Raw genomic sequence first — 21,314 nt, forward strand, 5'->3', positions numbered from 1 at the left:
ACCACATTTCACCGCTTAGTTGCAGAGCTGTCATTTTTTTTTTTTTTTTTTTTTTTTTGTTTTCCAGTGAGTTCCTTTGTGCAGAGTATGTTCATTGTTGTTCCTCACCGTGCCACCTATGGATCAATAAAACAAAGCAGAGAGTGGCACACAGAGCACAACTTATGTGTATTGTCATATTGTAATTAAACCTTTTAAACCTTTCCACCTAGTTGTTCATAAGAACGGCTTGAACCGAACTTTTAATGAACTCCATCATATCAAAGAAGAATATGTAATTAACTATCATAGTAGTGGGGTAGTACAGGCACTTCCAAATACTAATCCAAGACATATACTGTCTTGCTTTGGCAAATCCAAGACAAATGATGATCTACTGTACACCGCATTACGTCCTCTGCCCGTAAATGACATGGAACGGCATGTACATGAGCTGGGAGTTGTCAAAGTAGGCCCGCCGAACCTCGATCAGGAGTAACTCGACCTGTTCCCGGTTCCATCCCAGGCCCCGAGTCAACGGGCCCATGGCAATGGCCTGCAGCCCGTCCAGGAGAATGGTGCGCCAGTAGAGGCCGACCGTCTTGAGGACCTTGTTCTTGGGCCAAGTCCCGATGGGCACATGGAGCACGCGTTCCGTGACATTGTTGAAGCCTGCCTGGTGCATCGTGTCGGCTAGTCGTCCATCGGATACGGCATCCAGGTCGATGCCAAGGGCGGCCAGGCCGTCCGTCACATGCTTCCAAAAGCGGGCGACGGGGTGGTCTGGGGCCAATTCTCCGTTTCCGCCAGGAAGGGCGCTTCTGGGGGTGTGGTGGATTTCTTGGAGCTCGATCCAGCCGCCGATCTTGAGATGCCTGATGGTGGTATGTCGGTCAGTAGATGTAGCTCATCATGGTGGGAGAGTGGGGGGTTAAGATTTACTCTATGGCTCTTCGGAAGAGCCTCATCCAATCTCGGATAGCCATGACGGTGTGTCTTGAGTGGATATAGTCGAAATGGTTACGAGAATGCAGCCACGGCGATTCCACGTCGTCTATCATGAAACGAACGTTGGGCGGGAGCCAATCCGGCTGGATAGGCGAAAGGTCGATCCCCAGGATGTGGGCACTGGGGAATCGGTCTCCCACTAGATAGTTGATCGAGTGTTAATGTAATTCGTAGAGCAAAAGTGGTGAAGGCGGCTACTTACTCTCAATCGTCCAAATGCCTGTGCCCGTTCCTATGTCAAGAATCTCTTGCGGATTGGCGCCAATGGGGGCAAAGTGCAATTTCTGATTGCACAGAAGTTTGACCATGGCATGCTTCATGTCTTCCCTCTCCTGCTCAATGTCTTCATTGGGGAAGTTATAGCTGCCCTCACGGAATCGATGATAGCGGCGGCCATTCTCAAACATGTAATCGCGGACCGAGGACATGGCAGATGTGCTCGCTGAGCTGGCACTGTCGCTGTCATAGCCGGCATCAGACGATGTGTCGTCAGCTCCGCCATCTGTGCTCTCTGCACCATCAGCGATGATGGACTCCTCGGCTTCCTCAAGAGCTTGAAGAGATAACTGCTCTTGTTCGGAAGTGGACAGCTCCGGGAATATAGAGACGCCATTTGGATGGACTAAAGGAGCTATTATGGACTCTGGCCTAGCAGCACGTTCCAATGGGGGTACTTCTCCATTAGCTGGCTGTTCCTCATTTTTCTTGGTGAGATTGAGTGGCGGTATGATGATCTCGCCGTGTGCATCTTGGTATGTTTGCCCATGCGAGTTGTCTGTCAGCTCTTGCTCAGTGTCGTGTAGTTGCATGGGCGGCAGTTTATATTCAAGCTGATTATTGACTTGTAAATGAGCATGATACTGAGATTCATATTCGCCATTTAAAGCACCATCAGTGCTGTTGCTAATGGTGGTAGAGCTGACTCTTGGAGAGCTGGTCGAGTGGCTACCAGTACTCGTCGTGCCATTGCTGGTCCAGGAGTCTGGTGTTTTATGAGACGGAGCTTCCAAGATATCTTGCAAATACCGATCCATGGCGAAATGAGATGAGGCGGAAGTGTATTTCATAGCTAACCCGATGTGAAAGAGAAAGAAGAAGACCAATAAATGAGCGGCTGGAGTCGCTCGAAGAAATATGAGTGTCGCTAAGCGGTGGAATCAGGTCACGGACGGTACGCCAGAGTATGTATTTATCTCCCGACTGGCAGACACAGTGCTCGTTGGGCAAAATACGTATCTTGTCTTCATTCGGGAGACTGGAGGCCGCAATGTCTCGGGGAAACGATTATGCTGATCTCGTGCCGCCTTTTAGAGAGACAAGATGGAGATTGGCTGCGAGGTTCCAGGGGAGCTCCAGGACGGACTGAATGGCAGATCAGATCAGATCAGATCAGAGTCGTGTAGGTGAAGTCGTAGCCCGAGCTATTGGATCTAATTGATTCAAAGAGTGTAGAATCGAGGTATGAGAGAAGGGTCGAGGGCTAGATGGTGGGGGACGCTGGAATGCAGATCGAAGAACAAGGTTCGCTGTGCATTAGCACTTGACAGACGGGATCTAGCCAAGGCCACTAGGGGACTAGAAGGACAGGGCCTGATATAGTCGCCGTTCACCAAACGTAATGCCAGCTGAAGGCTTCGAGACAAGCAGCTTTAGAGGCGGGGGGCAGAGCCGGTCAGGGGGGGGACGCCACCGGCTTGAATGGCCCATGGGTGCGTCACACTCAGATTTGATCGGTGATCGGTGCAAGGCAGCGCCCAACAGCTGGAAGCAGGGACGCTGAGGCCTGTCAATGCGGTAGAGGAGGGATTGCATTGCGAGTCGTGTGTGCTATCGTTCATTCGTTAGCTGGAGTCAATAGTGCGTCGTAATAGTGCTACAGGCCCAACATACAGCTTCGGGGGATGCGCGAGCCAACCAACAAATTCGTCTGGTCTAACACGGGAAGCACATGCATGAGGATGCGGTGGGAGTACTATGCCTGTACTCGTACGTCTCTCTGCACGGTCCATACTGAATATCCACCCATTCACTCATTCACGCATGTATTGAGCAGCCAACTACTCCGTACAGGTGGCTGTTGCTTGTACCTGCAGAAGCTCGACAAGATCTTGTTAGATGAAAGAAAAGGGTCCTCGCCGGCTGGGGCATCTTGATCCGAATGCAAGAAATAACCTTCTGATGCCCCTCTCAAACTGGGACCTGGTTAGCAGTTGGCGGGGGATTTTCAGCGGCGGGCGGATCTGCCTCCAGCTGAGCCGGCAGTCGCCGCTCATTGAACTAAACTAACATGGAACTGCCTTAGCCTAGTATTAGTGAGTGAGTAAGTGAGTGGGCTGAATGAGTGAGCAGCAAGACAATCCATCCATGATATCAATTGAAGTGAGTGAGTACTAATTTGCTAATGTAAGTCAACTCATCTCATGTCCCCTCACCTTCGCTATACCTCTCACTCCAATATGCTCATCCATCAGAACTACCCTGTATACAAAGGCCGATTACATTAAAGATATCTAGAGCCTTACTTTCTTAGCCGAGTATGGGTTTCCTAGCACATCTCAAGATTTATTCTTTATCTCCGACATTTCTGCCGAATACTCAAGAATAACACCGTCGTAGCTCTACAGCCCACTTTTTTTTCTCGGACATTGGCATATGTAGTCTAGATACTCAAGTCCATCATATCAACGCCAGCTCATAGTTTTCTCACCCATTTCCATCTTCAACTCCAGACTTAACATCTCTATGCAGCTCATCTCATATCTATCAGTCGCCTCACCAGTAAATCAAACCATCTAACCCCATGTCGCGCACTCCGAAAGCGCCTCGCTGCGTTGGCAGCCCGTCCTTCGCCCCAGATAAAGTCATCGAGGATGCTCCAAGACTCCAGCAAGCCCGCGAGCTGTTGGCAGCAAACGACCTATACAACGCCAGCCGTGTCCTGCTTAGCCTTCCCGAGAGGGACTCCTTTACGTACCATGCTATGACAAGTGTCAAGCTGGCCGAGGTGCAGCACGTTGTCGGACTGGGCGGCGTCAATAATCTGCACGCTTGGTATCGTGACGAGGACGGCACAGCTGTAAGCTCAATTGCCCTTTCGCTCCCTTGCACATGTCATGAAACTAGAACTGTAGCTGAAAGTAAAGATTTGCAGAGAGAGCCGCCGCCGCTACCAGATATCGAGGCGTACATCTCCATCTTCAGCCCCTCAACGGCCACGGCGTCTGCTCTCAAAAACTTTGAGACCAACGCAAAGAAGACGTCGATCCGGTCCGAGGCCGCGCGGCACTTGGCAGAGAAGCGCTACGTACACCCGGCATTGGCCTCACAGCTAACCATTCCCAAGTCCAAGCAGCCGCCCAGCCAGAACCCGTACTTTGACTTTTGGGCGTGGTCGTGCCGCAATCTGGAGTGGTGCGGGCCGTGCGCTTCGTCTGAGCGGGTGGCAACGAGCCACCATGTGCTCCCTATTTTCATGCACCACTTTGGCTGTGCAACACCGTCACACGAGAGCCTGGCAATGTTGAGACTGCTGGCGGATGGCCGAGCGGTTGCGGATATGGGCTCGGGTAATGGGTACTGGACGTTTCTGCTTCGGCGGTACGGCCTGACGGTCTATCCAGTGGATAACATGCAGAGCGAGTGGAGGGTCAATTGGGTTGACGACACCGTCATCATGGACGGCGTCCAGTGGCTACGAAAGAACGACAACGGCAAAGATTTGGTCCTGCTGCTCGTCTACCCCGTTGTCGGAGGAGGCATCGGGGGAGGCACCGAAGGTAGCTTTACCAGGGGTCTTGTCAATGCCTTCCAAGGAGACACAATTGCGGTTGTTGGAACACAAAATGGCAATGGATACACAGGCTTTAAGAGCATGACAATGGACGTGTTTATGGAGCAAGAGCACCCAGAGTGGACCAAGGTGGTACAGATTCCCCTGCCAAGCTTTGCGGGCAAGGATGAAGCATTGTACGTCTTTCAGAGAGGCGGCAGAGCGCCCAACGAATCAAGTTGAAGCGGGAATTGAAGTGAATGTGGAAGTGAATGTGGAAATGAATATGACGTGTCTCGGGACGCAAGGGGAAGGACGTACATATGATGCCCGTACTTTGTGGATATAGAGCCCATTATAGAAGTGAGATGAGAGAAATAGAAATCAAAGTGTTAAATTGAGCACATACGAGTATCTGATGTATCTTGTTGATTCCTTGAATGGTTATTGTCTGTTTTCCTAATAAGATGCAATCAATCTATGTGTTTCATCAGATATACTATCTCGAAAGGTCGGACAGACTCAACATGGTATGGATGGACTGTGTACTCATATTGAACACAAGACTTAGTACCCGCCCTTTTCGGCGCTGCCCGAGTCCCATCATGATGCATGTATGTCCAGGTCCCTCAATAAACCGAAACACGCACAGTGGTCGAGTAAGCTTACCTGCACTCACGGGAGCCTTTATTTTTAAACGGCTGTCGCCATATCGAGCACATGATTGAGGCTCTGCAGGGAAACCCGCTGGCACCGGCACTAGTGTCGGGTCATGCTGGCCTTTTCCTAGTCGGTGTAGAGAAACTGATGCCTGCATTGCTCTACAGTACAGATACTAACTGTACTCGTACATACGAGGGACAGGAGCACAGACGCAGATGCGGATACGATGATGGCTGTGAGAGGAGAGAGAGAGGGCGCCATTCACCCACCATCTTCTGTAAGGCTGGTTGGTGTGAGTGCGAGGAAATAGGGCATCACTGTAGCACTCGTATGATGGGAGTTTCAACTATCTAGCCCGCGTTTGACTATGTAGAATCGGTGTTTATTCTTCGAGGCGCGCGCCTGTAGTTTCGTCCTGCTGTGTTCCAAGCTTCTGATTTGTGGGTTGCTGCAGGAAGGATTTCCCACGACTGTTGCCTCAATTGCTTGAGCCATAGACAATTATGGCCGTTGAGCACTTAACTCGGTGATTGCGTCAGGTATCAAAGTCCTCAAGTGCTATCTACAATTGACACCGAAAAGCAGTCCAGCGTCATATGCGTACTGTATGCTTCGCTCAGCTTCCGTCGCAATCGAATGAAAGCGAAGCGATCAGCAGCGATAGGCACGGCCCTTGCACCTCTTTGGCGGCCCTTCACCGCGCTCAGCTCGCTGGAACTGCCGCACCTCGTGCAGCGGCTCTGCGCTCTAACCACGGTAAGGTGTAGCGTATATGCAGGTGGCCTGGAGTTTACTAGCAGCCCCCAGCTAGGTGCATATGCGCTGAGTCTGTAACCGCCATCCCATGTAGAGAGGCTCCAGTGTCTTTTCGTCTCGTCTTTTGATTCTTTCCTCCTCCATCACCATCCTCGCTGTTGCAATTGTTGCTGTTCGCCAGAGATCAGGTCAAATCTGCGCTTGTTCTCGCCGGTTCTTGACAGCTTCCGGTGGATCGCACTAACAAGCGGCTTCACAAACCCAAATCCCCTCCCCCAGACGCCACCCCGCGCCCCAGCTCCAAAGCTCCAAAGCCATGGACCATCCCGGCGCGACCATTTCCCTGTCCTCAATCACCAACCCTAGGGCCAGGTCCAGGTCTCGCGATGGCCGCTTCATCGAGGAGCCCAGGCAGTCGCGGCCTTCGTACGGTGACTCGCGCGAGTCCAGCTATGTGTACCCGGATGACGACCTGCGATCCCCTCGTGGATCTGGCGGCCATCTGCCCTACCCGGACGACGACAAGCTGAAATATTTGCCACAAAAGTATGGTCACGGCCTACTCGATGACGTGGACAATCTGGCCTACGGCGTGCCGCCGCCACACTCGGGCCGGTCCAGCGGCCATCGCAGCTCTCAGTCGGTGGACATTCGAAAGCACTCGGACTCGGATCGGGACGATCCCAGGGGTCACCGACGGTCCAACACTCTGACGGTGGATGCCGCCAGCCGTGACCGCTCGCGTTCCCGGTCCAGGGACGGGCGAAGCGGCCGAGACCGATCACCGCAGCCGCCTACCGGTCGCATGTCGACGCTGACGGTTAACACCGGCCGAGGCGCAAGCCTGTCGCTTGCCTCGGCACCGGCTTCTCCGCTGCTTGAATCATACCATGGCACATATCAGAACTGCTCGCCCATGCCCTCTCCTCTGCTGCTCGCGTCCAAGCACCCGGGAGACCTCCCGAGAGTTGTGGATGCCCTTTCGCCCATCTCTGACGGTGAAGGCGATGGCACTAGACTCAACCGACGAGCTCGCTTCCATGATACAGAGGACATTTCCTCTCGTCTTGCGCGAGCTCTCAAGGGCACTCACAAGCCCGACGTTGCGCCGTTCATTGAAATCCTTCCCAGCCTGTCGCATGAGCAAGTCATGGAGCTCCGCTCAGAGTACAAGCACATCGTCAAGACTGGCACGGACCGCAAGGGCGTCAACATCGCCAAGCACATCCGCGCCCGCTTCAAGGACGAAGATCCACTTCTCATGAAGGCATGCTACACCGTCGCTCTTGGCAAGTGGGAGAGCGAGGCCTATTGGGCCAACTTCTGGTACCAAGGCGACAAGACCCGTCGCGAGCTGCTCATTGAGTCACTCATGGGGCGCACAAACGAAGAGATTCGCCGCATCAAGGACTCCTTCTCCGACAAGAAGTACGACAACAGCCTGACCAAGTGTATGAAGACGGAGCTCAAGGAGGATAAGTTCAAAAAGGCCGTCTTGATGGTTCTGGATGAGCGCCGCATGGAGGAGTTTGACTACGAGGGCCGCAGACTCCCGCTCGACTATAAGCTCATCGATCAGGACGTCGATGACTTGCACAAGGCGGTCAAGTCCGAGAAGGGTGGAGAGACCTTGATGATCTCCATCGTCGTGCAGCGAAGCGACAGCCATTTGCGTGCCGTGCTCAAGGAGTATGAACACCAATACCGCAGCAACTTTGCCCGTGACGCGCTCAAGAAGAGTAACAACCTTGTGGTATGTGATCATTCTCCTTTTATTCCCCCCTACGAATTCTTTTTTTTAAGAGTATATTAATTTTCAATGCTAACGAATGCTGTCTTTCAATCTAGGGCGAACTCCTCGCACACATCCTCAACGGCGTCATCAACCGCCCCGTCCGAGACGCCCTCCTCCTGCAACACGCCATCACCGCCTCGCGCAAGGACTCGCTCCGCCGGGAGCTGCTCATCTCGCGCCTCGTCCGCTTCCACTGGGACTCGTTCCACATGCAAGACGTCAAGAGGGCCTACCGCGAGCGCTACGGCATAGACCTGCAGGACGCCGTGCGCGAGGCCACGAGCGGCGAGTGGGGGATGTTTTGCCGCGAGCTGTGCATTGCGCGGATGCCCAATGAGATACGAAGAATGGAGAATACGAGGTAAGTAAATTGGTAAAACTACATATAGATATGTATATGTTAGTGAGATGTATGAAATATGATGGTTTCTACTTGATTTGATATTTGTTCGAACGACACCGGTTTGGGATCGGTATGAGGCTAGGAAACGAATGACATGGCACGATTACGATTGCGTCCTAATTTCCCAAGATATGATGACTATTTATAGCTATATATAGGCATATATAGATATATACATATACACATATATGCAGGCTTGCTTACTTTCTTTAAACCATCTCTAATCTACTTCTTTGATCCTTTTCCCCCTTTACCTCCCTTTCCTTGACTCTTCCCACCACCTTTACCCTTCCCGCCGCCGCCGCCGCCAGAACCACTTCCTCCACTGGCTCCGGCCATCATGACTCTCAGCTTGCCGACCGGCACACTGTTGGCAATTTCCTCCGGCTTGAGTCCCTTGATGAGCTCAACCTCCCTGGGCCACATCTTCTCCGAATCCCTCGCCGCCTCGTCTATCACTCCTTTCCTGGCAGAGTCTGTCTTCAGCCGCTCCAACACTTCCTTGATGGCTTTGCCCTTCTTCACGGAGCCCGGCTGCATCTTAACTTTATACTTGTATCGAACCAGGGCGCTCCACGGTGCGCAAACAGGAAGGACTTCCAGAATCTCGTCCCCAGCCAGCGGCGTGCCAACCAACGTGTCCAGGTTCGTCGCCTTCTCCGCCTCGTCGGGCTCCCCAGCGTCCAGGCCCTCGGTCATCATGGCACGGCGGATCTCCTCTTGCTCCGCAACTTCCTTCTGTTTCCGCTCGTGCTGGGCCCGCCGGCGCTCCTTTTGGGCTTCCAGCTCGGCTTGACGCTGGGCTTTCGCGGCGGCTTCTGCTTCGGCCCGTTGTCGTCCTATCGTCGCTCCTATCAGTGCTTCTGCTGTGGCGCGGTCCTCTTCGTCCTGGTCCTTGTATTTCTGAGCAATCTTTTTTGCTTTTCCCTTTTGTCCACGTTTCTGGCCTCTTTTCTTCGTGGCCGCCGAGACTCCCGTAGTATATGAAGCATCGGAAGCTTTGGTAGGGGCCTCGGAGATTTCAGTGGCCTGTTCGGAAGGTGTCACCTCGTCTTCCTCGATGCCATCCTCTTCTTCAACTGTATCTGCCTCTTTTTCTCCCTCTCCTAGCTCCTCTTTGGATGCATCCGCGGTCAATGGCTCAGCTTCATCGTTCTCAGGCTCGTCACTGATCTTCACAGCTGACAACTTGTCTGCTGTGTCGTCTGTGACCTCATCCTCATCGCCAGAGCCTTGCAGGGGATTGGCTCGTTTGTCGTCACCAGGCTGATTTTCTTCTGATTCGGCTCCTGAATCTTCTGAATCATCACCTTCTTCGGCGGCTTGCACCTCATCTTCGCCTGTCGCCGCAGACTCAGTGGCTTCTAATGCAGAGCGCTCGTCATGTACTCGGTGTTTCAAGTGCTTGCTTTTGCTTTGTTCGCTAATCTTGAACGTAAAACCTAAACCAAGTAAAAGTTGCGTCGGCGGGAGATAATTCTTCTTTCCTTGAATTGTAAAGCTTCCAGCAGGTAGAATATCTCCTGTCGGTGTCGATTTAGATACTTGGTCTGCATTCACCCACCATCCGCCCATGCCCGCCTTGGAATCCCAGGCTTCCGAGGTGCATACTGACAGTGAACCTGCCTGTGACAGAGTTGCCGGAGGAATAGGGGCATCTGGCGTATTTGGGCTATTCTTAATAATAATATGCGCAGCGCCACGGATATCAGCGTGACAGTAAATGTCCCCCTTGCGCAAATACCTTCTGTAAAGGATTTCAGTCTGCTGAGGGTCTTTTCCTCCAAGGACCAAGTACCCATCCGAGGAGATGAACCAAATAAATTTCTCAAACCACATCTGCTTGCGAATAGGCTGTAACAGGGCCTTCTCCTGCTTGAGGCCCTTCTTCAAATCTTCTGAGATCTTTTGCTCGGTGCTCTTCAGGGCTTTGTTCGCTTGAAGTTGAGTTTTTTCCTCCTTCATGGCGGCAAACCTTCGCTCTTCGTAGTACTCTCTCGCGTTGCTCCAGGGGCTAATATTGAGAACGATGTCGACGGTGAGAAGCTTGTCGTTTTTCTTATCTTTAACTCGGGCAGCTTCATTCGCCTCTGCTTCAGAGTCACTGTCGTCGGTTTCGAAAGGATTGTCTTCTTCTGCTTCGTCTTCCTCAAACTCTTCTTCTGCGAGGAGCAGCGTAATGGTGTTTTCTGCTAGTTTCAGGGGAAGGCTGATGGTCTCGGCAACTGGATTCTGCCGTTTCTTCTCTCGCTCAATGAGCTTTCCAATATCAACCCAGTCCATACCTTGCGCGAGAAGGCCATTTACCGCATCCATGGCTTCCTGTACTCGCTCCACATTGGCTTCAATCGCAGCTGCTTTGCGGAGGTTCATTGCCTGTGCATCCTGCAAACCTTCGATTCGCTTGGACTGTTCGTGCCTGGCTGCTTCAAGCTTCTTCCTGGCAGCTTCTTCTCTCCCAACAAGACGAGATTCTAGCTTCTGGCCCTCTAGAGATGAAAAGAACTCATCGACCGTTCGATTATACCCTTCAAATTCTAATACCTGAATAGACGGGTCACTCTTGAACTTTTGCGGGATAAATGGATGAAAATCTTCATAGAGCAATCCCTCGTGTTTAGTGGTTTCGTCGGTCTCTTCTGCTCCGCTTGAGAGGGTCGCTTTCTTCTTTGCAAAAATGTAGCCCTTGCAAGTTGTAGGTGCGATGATGTTTTCGACAATATCACGAGCCTCAGACAAATGTTTGACCAATTCATCCAGTAGCGATTCATTATCAACCACATCAGCCGGCTTAGCAGAGACATCAAAGTTATTTGCCTGAAGGATGTTCTCAACCAGGGCAGGAGGCAGTTCTGTTATAGAAACCGCCAACGCTTTTCGTAGATCGCCACCAGATTTGCCTTTTGCTTTCTTACCGGAGAAAGTAGCGGCTACTGTGTTTGCTTCGGCCTTTTCGGCGGCAGTCTTAAGGGCATCCCTTATTCGTTCTTTTGTCAAAGGTGGAATCCCGCCAAAGTTCTGTCTATTCTCCAGAGAATACTGTAGGCCAACCCCTTGTGGCTCCTGCCCCTCTCCCTCACTAACATTGCGAGAAATGGCCAATATCTTCAAGTCGGCATCGGTGAGAATGATGTTTCCACTCTATAACAACACCCTTGGTTAGTCTCGTGGAAACATGCTCACAGGACAGCCAGGATACAGCAGTCAACGTACAGCAAAGAATTCGAGAAACATGCGATATTGGCCATCGCTAAACTGAAACTCGAGGATTCTGTCGGTCCCTACTTGCGCAACGGACGTCAATCGCCTGGTCTTGAGATATTTGCGTAGCCGGGCTACAAAAGCAGACGGTGCCGCCGCAGTTGTTCGGGCAAAGTCGGTCAAGTGGCAGCGGAATCCATTGTCAATGAGAAGTTGTTGCTTGTTATCAGGTTTGGCGAATTTCAGGAGCAGAATCTTGGAGGAGAGGTCGTAGACATTCGAGAGCCGCAGAGTCACCAAGCTCCCTTGGAGCTCGTGCGCAATGACCTAATCAAGGAAGTGGTCAGCAGGCGATTGGTGGCGCTGGTTTGCTCATATAGAGAGGAAGAGGCGGAGTCGCAAAGTACCTTGACATCGAGAGACGAAAACCTCTGCTTCATGCTGGTAATTGAGTTTGCGCAGACCCTGAAGCGTATATATTTGAAGCTTGGTGGGAAACTTCAACATTGGTCGCCGTGGGGCACTTTGGCCGCGGGGCAGCTGTGACGACATAAGCATGGGCATCACGTGGCCTGGCATAACGCATAATGGCAAGGAACCAGAGCTGAGATAGGCAATTGTAAGTAAAGTTGGAGCAAATATCCTCATGTTTGGGAAAATGAGAGATTGACGGCTATAGCTCAGGCGTACAATAGTGACTGTACACGTATAATCTACAGGTCGATATTGTATGGAGCGCATATGGACGGTATCTAGGTGGAAGACGCTATTCGCCCATACAAGCGGAATGGATGACAAGCTCAGTATAGCTCTAGCACTGACAGCTACCTAACCTACTAAGGTATGCAGAACACCAACTGCTGTGCATTGCGGCGGCAGCAGCTGACGCTGATTTGCAGCACATGCAAGCGCTGGAGCTGAAGTCAAGCAGAGCCAAAAGAACTGGCTGGAAGAAATCGGTCTGAATCTCCGGCTTACGTAGAGCATTTAGTAAAGCATGCAGTCGAGAAATTAGTCTGCAAAAAGGTGAGACACTCTGATACGAGTGAGAGGCACTAGAAGTTGCCCAAAGCGGACATAACAGTCAAAAGAGGAGGCTGGGTTATTAGGGAAGGACCTTTGCAGCCAAATTCCTCGTCGCCTCCTTACAGCAGCGCTCGTAAGCAAACGCGCCGACTCAACTAAACGTTGACAAACCACCAGGGCAAAAAAATGAAAAGTGAGAAGTGAGAAACAGCAGCAAAAAAGCGAGAACAGAAGCAGACGACCACGCCAGGAGTCGAACCTGGAATCTCTAGAGAAGGTGATTCTCTGAAACCGAAATCTAGCGCCTTAGCCATTAGGCCACGCGGCCGCTAATCTTGAGTTGGTGTGACAGCTGCTCCAATGCACTCAACAAGGCTTCACGCTCTTCCGGGCAAACCTCTGGGGAAATCAGCAGCTGAAGCCATTCGACCGAGGCACATGCGGCCACGATTGGACCCGCCGCGTCCATGTCACCAATCCAATCGAAACGCGAAATTGAGCTTCTTCCTCGGTCCACTCGCGATTCGCGAGAACGACGCGTCGCAGCACGGACCTGCTCCCTGCCACCTTGTTGGACGTCTGGAGGCTGGTACTGTCCAAGTGGTACACATTACAGTACAGGTTGAAACGCTGGCGATATCCTTGTCACCCCCCAGAGGCAGAAGGATCATCTTGGGCAAATGTCGTCCCAGCAACCAGATAATTGAGGTGGAGAGGAGACGGGAAGACAGTCAAGGTCCCCAGCATTTGGCAGCTCCTCGTATGCACGAGACGTCGATGCCCACGAGATCCATGCTGATGTTCAGGACGAATGTACGGGCAAACCAGGGGCGGCCGACAGAGTGAGCTTAAAGGCACAGATCTGCCATGGATTGGGCACAGGGAACCGCTGCGTATTTCCCACCAGAACGTCATGGCCAACTGAGAAGGAAATGAGCTGCCCGAAAAGCGGACCGAGGCCTGGCCCGCGACTGGTCGAATAGTTTGCCAGCCATCTCTATCTGAGCCTGAGTCTGGAGCTAGGCAGGGTCCCCCTCTGGGACCGATCCGACAAGTCTGGCTGCTTGTTGCCACCCAGCCACATATTTCGGGTGCTACAGCACAGCTGCCGTACAATCGAGTACGCAATTATCCTGCTGCATTAGCATCAAACAGCCCAATGGCGGCTTTACACGATGTCAACACACGCACGGGTGGCAGGGAGCGAGCACCCTTTACATACTGTACGTGCAGCAAACCGCAGCCATAGTCTCAGGCGGGCGGCACGCCAAGTTGGCCAATGGCAGCCCCGAATGTGCAGCTCCCCGAACAACGACGGGCCCTCGAGTCTGGCCAGCAAATAGCCAGAGCGCGACAAGATCGAGAGCAGCCCTCCCCCAGCCATCTCTTGTTTTGCGCTGCTGCAGCTAAGACTGCATGTGCATCACAAAAGTGGGCGCTTGATAGACCTCCTCCAGCCGGTATTGGCGAAGGAGGATAAACGATGGACAGAGATGCAGCATCAGCTCGGACGGAGCCTGCCCTCCCTTGATAAGCCCAAACTCTTTCCCGGTGGCGCCATACGAGTGCGGCACATGCTGCTGGCAGGTCTATCAGTATTACCAGACTCAATGGCACGGCACGGGCTGCTCCCAGCCTCTCTCGCTTGCTGTCTCGTCTGTCTCGCTCGCTCAGTCTCTCGCCCGCGGTCTGCTGGCCCCCATAGCCGATGAGGCTGGATCGGGGAACCCTCTAGGCCAGGAACCAGTCGCGCCAATTGCTGGCCAAAAGGCAAAGAGGGAGGCCACAGTCGCGCTTAAAATTGGGTCGGAGCTGACCACACCCATACTTACTGTATGGGGAGCTACCGCAGCTACTACGGGGTACTACAGGTACTAGATTACATTACCGGTTTATTACTGCCACTAGTGGCAGAGTAGCCATGAACATCAATCGCCGAGCCTGACTGGTCAATCAGCGGCCGATTCAGGGGGACGCAAGGGAAGCAGGGAAGCAAGGAGGCTGGGGAGCTCTTGGTCGCCCTTGGGGTCCCATCCGCTTACCGCTGGGTTGCAGCATTCATGTCCGAAGAGTCCACTGGCGACTGGAGACTCTAGTACGCCTGAGACGCAGCCTCGGGAAACCAGTGGACGAGATGCCTGCTGAGCTTGCTGAGCGTGCAGGGGAGTTGGATGAGGTTGGCTGAATGTGGAGACGATGGCGGAGACGAGAGGCCAGGATACGACAGGACTAAGCCGCTTGTGATGGGAATAAACAACAACATGGCCAGTCCCGGTGGCAGGTAAACATGGAGGCCCGATAGGCTTACCCTCCTTGGCAACGCAACACAGCGAGCACGCCCTCAATCGCAGGCCTAGCCCCCGACCTCAAAAGCCCATCGAGCGTCGTTGCTTCTGATCCGCCATTCCTTCCCTCCAATTATCTCAATCGCCCACCAGAAACAAAGGAACAAAGAAAGAAAAGACTCCTAGAGGTATCCAATCCCTCTCTCTTTTCTCTCTCTCTTCGACTTTTGTTTCAGGAACAAAAGCTTGAGGATCCTTCTTGTCTTCCTTTCGTGATCTTACGGAAGGTTGTATGAGAAGATTCTCTCGCGCCAGCGCAAGCCGTCAACCTGGACTTTGAAGCCCGAGTTCCCGTGCCCTTTAGCATCTTCCCGTCCACTTATAAGGACAACGAAGCAGCACGCCCTCAGACTCAAATCACCACTCACGAGGAGGTTCAACTAACCCTCCCTCAAAAGAAGCCAGCCGGACGGGAGGGTCAACTCTCTTCTTTCCCCCCAAGCACTGACCTAGCTCCTCCTCGCGTCGAACAACGCTTTGAAGAAGAGGTCCGTATCACTCGTGAGGAAGAACGTCACCGCCGTCCCGGTTCCCGCCAGTCCGAACGCTTCGTAAAGGAAGAGTTCCGGTAAGTTGATATCTATTTCTTTGCTCTTTTACGATTTTCTCTGCCCTTTTCTCGTCCCTTGCGGTGTGAGCCGCCGAGGGAGGAAAAAGGGGGAAAGGGAGCGAGCGGCCATGGGGACCCCGAGTGAGCAAAAGCAAAGACCGCCTGCCAGCGCGGCTGCTGAAATTGCCCTTCGTATTCTCCTCGCAGCTTGTGCCGCGGCTTCTAGAACGCGTCAATTGCGAGTGGAGATGAGAATGGGCACGGGGAGGGCGGCGGAGCTCACTATGGGGAGCTGACAGCCGGGGTGGGAGTTCAGCTAGGGTTCCCAGCCATGCTATTTTATCCCGGCTCAGGGGTGCCCGGGCCCACAGGTGTTGGCCCAGAGACGAAGGAAGCTCAAGCACAAAAGGGAATCTCTCCAACTAACTCGAGTACTTTTAGACCTATCCCACCTCCTCCTCGCGACTACACTGAGACTCAGGTCAAAGTTGATTCATCTCGCCGCTTCTCCAACCCCATTGACGTTGCTGAGCGTGAATACCGAGAACGTTTCCGTCCTCAACAACCCGAAGCTACTACCGGTCTTGAACTAGTTCAAGTCCGTCGTCCTCATCACCAGAAGTCAAAGTCCTCTCACAAGGTCTCTGACATCACCGTCGACGAGCGTGTTTCCATTGCCCGTCCCAACTTCCGTGAGGATATCAAGATCACTGAGGAAATTCGCGAGTCTACTCCGTATCCTTCCGAACAATCAGCCAAGATGGGTTACTACGACGACGAAGGTAAGCTAATACTAACCTTTCTTTTTGTTATTACTTTTTCCTTCTTTGTCAGCCAAACGCGTGCAAGCGTACGCTAACGCGTGTCGCCGGTAGGCTCCTACCACTCCATCCGCCAGGATGTCAAGCATGGCTTGGCCAAGGCTGCCGACAAGCTACTTCCCCATCACCATCACAACCACCACCACCACCATCATCACAGTGACAATAATAACACTACCATTACAGAGCACGTTGAGGTTGATGTTGTCCGCCACGATGCTAATTCTTCGCGCCGCCCAGCTCCTGCCACCGAGTCGCAGCCTAACACTGTGTCCATCCCCTGCCACCACATCCGTCTGGGTGACTTCTTGATGCTCCAGGGCCGACCATGCCAGGTCATCCGCATCTCGACCTCGTCTGCCACTGGCCAGTACCGCTACCTTGGTGTTGACCTCTTCACCAAGCAGCTGCACGAGGAGTCTTCCTTCATTGCCAACCCCGCCCCCAGCGTTGTTGTCCAGACCATGCTCGGCCCTGTCTTCAAGCAGTACCGTGTCCTCGACATGGCTGACGGCTTCGTCACTGCCATGACCGAGACCGGCGATGTCAAGCAGGGTCTGTCTGTCATTGACCAGTCCAACCTTTGGTCTCGTCTCCAGCAGGCTTTCGAGTCTGGCCGTGGCAGCGTCCGTGTCCTCGTTCTCAACGATGGCGGCCGTGAGCTCGCTGTTGAGATGAAGGTCATCCACGGCTCTCGCTTGTAAACAAGCTCTGCTTTGTTCTCAGGTCGGGTTGTCCATCCATCCTATGGATATTCCAGGCTCGGTTCTAGTCTGAATAATGTGAAATATACCCCATGGGCTTGGAGGGTGCGCGGAACGGATTGTCATTTTTGGATCGGTTAGGGTTGTATTTTGGTTATGAGGCAGAGTGCCCAGTAGATAGGATCTACCTATATGCCGCACTGTAATTAAGATGGATTTTGCATAATGTCTTGTACCCTGCTATCTCTTGGTGATTCCATTATGAAGTGATTTGAATCCTTGCCTTGTCGCGTTCTATCTCATGCACTGCCTTCAAAACGCGTAAACAACTTCCGTGCCATGTATCATTCAGGTACCATCAACCAGCTGAGTGGTCATAAGATACATGGGGAAACCCCACAAGTTAGTACACGATGGCCGGTTTATGAGAGCTGATAGCGCTTTATGCTCGGCCCCACCATGCCCGACGTGTGGTTCTGTAACTTATCCAAGCTACCCTATACCCAGTATTTAACATTCAAGGATCTTTTATTTCCATTACAGATACCAGTGCCATCAAACAGGTGGTTAGAATTGGCCGGCGACAGAGAAATAATGACCTTGATGGTCAAATAATTGTAAGCAGGTGCCCTAAATTGGGGACGGTACGTGTGAATAGCCAAAAGCAGGTAGCGTGGCAAAAGAACCAATCTGTAGGATTATAGCCGACAAATGATAGCCCGCGATTTCGAACTTATAGAGAGGGGAATGAGGGGGAGAGGCCGGATAAGCAAAAGCATATGCAGATGATCCATGTCTGTGAGATAAGAAGCTGCTCCAGCGTTACGTCGACTCACGGGTCGTGTGCCAAGAGTTTGCTACTTCAGACGTATATCCTGACATACACTTGAGAAGGCTGCTATTGTCGGCGAGAGAAGATACATAACGTGGGAAACACCAAGAAATAGCTTCTACGAGTCGTTATAATGGGTGGCCAACCGTCCAAGCCAGTCACTGCCTCGGAGAGCGAGAAGCTTATACTGGAGCGCCTCCGCAGCTTCAAAGTGGAAGATGAAGATTTTCTCAAAGTCCAGGTCAGCGGCGATGCTGAGAAGACGGAGGAGCATCATGAGCATATCAAGCGGGAGCCTGAGGGCCTACCTGTCTCTTCACTCGAGCTCTGGATAGATAATGTGATGAAGGATCCCAAGAACAGGTGAGTTGACGGCTTCTCTGAGTTGAGCGACGACATGATTGAGATTCTAACGGCAAGGTTTCCTCTTCAGACTGGCGCATGCCACATTGAGCTCGTCTGATCCCCGGCAAGCTCTGGTTTCGCCATCGGTAAAGATTGCAAACCAGCACGTCTTCAACGTCCAGATCCCGTTTGAAGGCGATCCCATCACCAACCAGCGGTCCAGCGGGCGCTGCTGGCTCTTCGCCTCGACAAACGTCTTCCGCGTGGCCCTCATGAAGCGTCACAACCTGGCGTCCTTTGAGCTGTCCCAGGCCTACCTCTTCTACTGGGACAAGCTCGAAAAGGCCAACTGGTTCCTCGAGCAGATTGTCGAGACGGCCAAGGACGACCTCGACAGCCGCGTCGTGCAGAGGCTGCTCGGGGACATTGTCTCGGACGGCGGGCAGTGGGATATGGTGTACAACCTCGTCGAGAAGTACGGCCTCGTGCCCCAGAGCCTGTACCCGGACAGCTGGAACGCCATGAACTCGAGCATCCTCAACAGCATCATCAAGACGAAGCTGCGCGAGTTTGCGCTGCAGCTGCGCGACTTGGTCAACGGGACGCCGATTCCGCCGTCTGTTATTAGTGCGTACAAGGTGTACATGATTCAGGAGATTGCGCTGATCATGACGCTCCTGCTTGGACAGCCTCCGAAGCCGACAGAGGAGTTTACGTGGCAGTTCCTTGACAAGGATGGCAAGGCTCGTGAGGTCAAGACGACTCCCAAGGCGTTTTCCAAGGATATCTACAGCTCTGAATTCCGCGTCACTTCGGATGTCATTACGAGCATGATTTCGCTGGTTCATGATCCTCGCCACGATCCATTGAAGAAGCTCACCGTTTCGAGACTGGGCAACATTGTTGGCGGCCGGGACATTACATACGTAAATGTGGAAATGGACACTCTCAAGTCAACATGTGTCAAGATGCTCAAGTCCGGATTGCCCATCTTCTTCGGCTGCGATGTTGGCAAGTTCAGTGACAGGGTGGCGGGCATCATGGATCTGGATCTATTTGACTACGAGGCCGGCATCAACACCGGCTTGAAGGGCATGACCAAGGCGCAGAGGCTCATGACGGGCGAGAGTCTCATGACACACGCCATGGTTCTGACGGCGGTCCATGTGGATGAGAAGACGGGCAAACCAGTTCGATGGAGAGTGCAAAACAGTTGGGGTACTGCAGCTGGTGACAAGGGCTGGTTTGTCATGAGCGATGCCTGGATGGACGAGTTTGTCTACCAAGCTGTCGTAGACCCGAGATTCTGCAGTAAGGAGGTGAGAGATGTGTTGAAACAGGAGCCCATTGTGTTGCCGTTGTGGGATCCGATGGGCTCGTTGGCTTGAAGTACAAGTCGTGAGGAGTATTGGACAGTGTGTGTCTACTAGTTCTTTTGTCCATGTTGACTTACTCTGTATGCCTAATTCCTGATTGTAAGTTATAAGTACGTTGAATGAAATGGATGCAGTTTTCAAACTTTTCGATTTCAACATCTTTCAGTGTCTGTATCTCACCACACCTTGCAAGTATGGCTGGCGAATATGTGCATGTAAGTTGAGCCACTCCAAGGCGGCCATAGTGAGACTGCCGCAATTTTACATATATACCAACACACCTTCAAGGGGCAACAACTGTAACGTCTCATTGAAAGAGCACTTTACATGGTATACAACTTCAGCTCTCAAAACAAGCCCAATGCTTCCATGCCCTTCAGCTCAGAAACAAGCAATTGACCAGAATACGGCTCGGACGCAACCGTGACGGCTCAGCGTCCCATGGCTTCTGGAATAGTGTAGCATCCCCCCTTGTCATATGTGCCCAACCCGCGCTTGTTCTTGGCGGGAAACGGCCGCATTGGGCTTCAACGGGAGCAGGGATCCAGCATGTGCTAAGTTGTGGGACTTGTCGTCGAGTGGGCTTTTGATGTCGATGCTGCCAAGGTTCTGGGGGTGCCCAGAGACTTGCCTCGCCCTTCATCGAGAGATGGCAGAGCAGGGAATCCCATGCCTTGCCAATCTTCTCATGGGTGGTACAGCCATGCCCTCCTTACCTACAGTAGTGTTCTGAACTCTCCGTACTCGCATGCCCCTTCGTTCCCTGCCCCTCAAGGTTTGAAGCGAGCCTCGTCCAGGTATGCAACGGGCATGCGAGCACGCCTCCATGCCCACATATGCCCACGTACGGGCGTACGCAGAGTATCTGTATGTATTTCTTGCCTGTGCATGGCATATGCCAGTGCATGCACGTGTCAGACGGGAAGGGCTCGATATCAAGTGCCGTACTGGGATGCCGCATGCCAATAGTTTGACATATAAGTATTGGACGTAAACCCAATCCATACATGCGTACATATACTCGTATATAGCAAGGCATTAGGGTGAGATGTTGGCTTCCAATGGCATCCCTTTACAGAAGCCATTGCATGCTGAGAGGTCATTCGCTTTGATGGGACCACGTAAAGAGCCATACTGGTATCTCGGCTAGACATCAATGGGTGTCACGTTCGTTTCTGCACATGCCTTGCAAATCGTCCAAAATGGTTGACGCTCTCCCGTAGGAAAAGGCCCGAGGTTTATTCAGGCCCTGGTCAGGTTGGGCACAAGCATGGACCAGTATGGCAGCCCAACCTTACGAATGTGTATTGAAGCCGATCCACTCAAGAATTAGCCATCAGGATTGGCGTGTGGTCCGTGAAAAGGCACCAAAGGCCGCGATCAATCAGACGGCGTTCTGTAACCATCAAGAGGAAAGCCGGCGAACTTTGGTTTTCGTATGACGGTGGAGTAAGGTTTGCTAGTCGGCAGACTCGGTGTAAGGGGGGGAGAGAAGCCGTGGCTACCGACTGATTCCATATTCGACTCGGGGGTCACGTAGTCCGTCTCCCACATACCGAAGAATGAGAATATCCTCTTTGCAGGTTCCTAATTCAGTAGATGGGACATGTCCTTGGGTCGGCAAATTCGAAAGAATCCGGAGGTGACACCAGATCAGATGCGGGATATTAGCTTATCCAGTGCGTTCCTGGCTAATTGCTCGCACGAACAAATGCGGGAACATGGCTAACAAGGGGGGCAC

The 21,314-nt window shown here is 52.5% G+C and overlaps 6 protein-coding genes across 6 annotated transcripts; 4 read left to right on the forward strand and 2 right to left on the reverse strand.

Moving 5' to 3' along the window:
- Positions 1 to 388: 388 nt before the first annotated feature.
- T069G_06784 (methyltransferase domain-containing protein) lies at positions 389 to 2,021 on the reverse strand (the record flags this gene model as incomplete). The annotated part of the gene is made up of 3 exons (XM_056173994.1): positions 389 to 854; positions 922 to 1,126; positions 1,190 to 2,021. 3 exons carry the CDS (start codon positions 2,019 to 2,021, stop codon positions 389 to 391), a joined length of 1,503 nt encoding a protein of 500 aa, XP_056027573.1.
- Positions 2,022 to 3,787: 1,766 nt separating this feature from the next.
- Positions 3,788 to 4,999, forward strand: T069G_06785 (uncharacterized protein; the record flags this gene model as incomplete). Its single annotated transcript, XM_056173995.1, has 2 exons — positions 3,788 to 4,063; positions 4,139 to 4,999. The coding sequence occupies 2 exons, from the start codon at positions 3,788 to 3,790 to the stop codon at positions 4,997 to 4,999; spliced, it is 1,137 nt and encodes a 378-aa protein (XP_056027574.1).
- Positions 5,000 to 6,491: 1,492 nt separating this feature from the next.
- Positions 6,492 to 8,335, forward strand: T069G_06786 (annexin domain-containing protein; the record flags this gene model as incomplete). Its single annotated transcript, XM_056173996.1, has 3 exons — positions 6,492 to 6,874; positions 6,932 to 7,928; positions 8,024 to 8,335. The coding sequence occupies 3 exons, from the start codon at positions 6,492 to 6,494 to the stop codon at positions 8,333 to 8,335; spliced, it is 1,692 nt and encodes a 563-aa protein (XP_056027575.1).
- A 263-nt stretch (positions 8,336 to 8,598) lies between these two features.
- T069G_06787 (uncharacterized protein) lies at positions 8,599 to 12,014 on the reverse strand (the record flags this gene model as incomplete). The annotated part of the gene is made up of 5 exons (XM_056173997.1): positions 8,599 to 9,402; positions 9,463 to 9,713; positions 9,783 to 11,514; positions 11,587 to 11,901; positions 11,982 to 12,014. The coding sequence occupies 5 exons, from the start codon at positions 12,012 to 12,014 to the stop codon at positions 8,599 to 8,601; spliced, it is 3,135 nt and encodes a 1,044-aa protein (XP_056027576.1).
- Positions 12,015 to 14,861: 2,847 nt separating this feature from the next.
- T069G_06788 (eukaryotic elongation factor 5A hypusine, DNA-binding OB fold domain-containing protein) lies at positions 14,862 to 17,020 on the forward strand (the record flags this gene model as incomplete). Its single annotated transcript, XM_056173998.1, has 5 exons — positions 14,862 to 14,881; positions 15,250 to 15,513; positions 15,937 to 16,187; positions 16,251 to 16,277; positions 16,371 to 17,020. 5 exons carry the CDS (start codon positions 14,862 to 14,864, stop codon positions 17,018 to 17,020), a joined length of 1,212 nt encoding a protein of 403 aa, XP_056027577.1.
- A 965-nt stretch (positions 17,021 to 17,985) lies between these two features.
- T069G_06789 (peptidase c1-like family domain-containing protein) lies at positions 17,986 to 19,585 on the forward strand (the record flags this gene model as incomplete). Its single annotated transcript, XM_056173999.1, has 2 exons — positions 17,986 to 18,215; positions 18,286 to 19,585. The coding sequence occupies 2 exons, from the start codon at positions 17,986 to 17,988 to the stop codon at positions 19,583 to 19,585; spliced, it is 1,530 nt and encodes a 509-aa protein (XP_056027578.1).
- Between the last annotated feature and the right edge of the window lie 1,729 nt (positions 19,586 to 21,314).

The sequence above is a fragment of the Trichoderma breve genome, chromosome 4, assembly GCF_028502605.1.
Source record: "Trichoderma breve strain T069 chromosome 4, whole genome shotgun sequence".
NCBI lineage: Eukaryota > Fungi > Ascomycota > Sordariomycetes > Hypocreales > Hypocreaceae > Trichoderma > Trichoderma breve.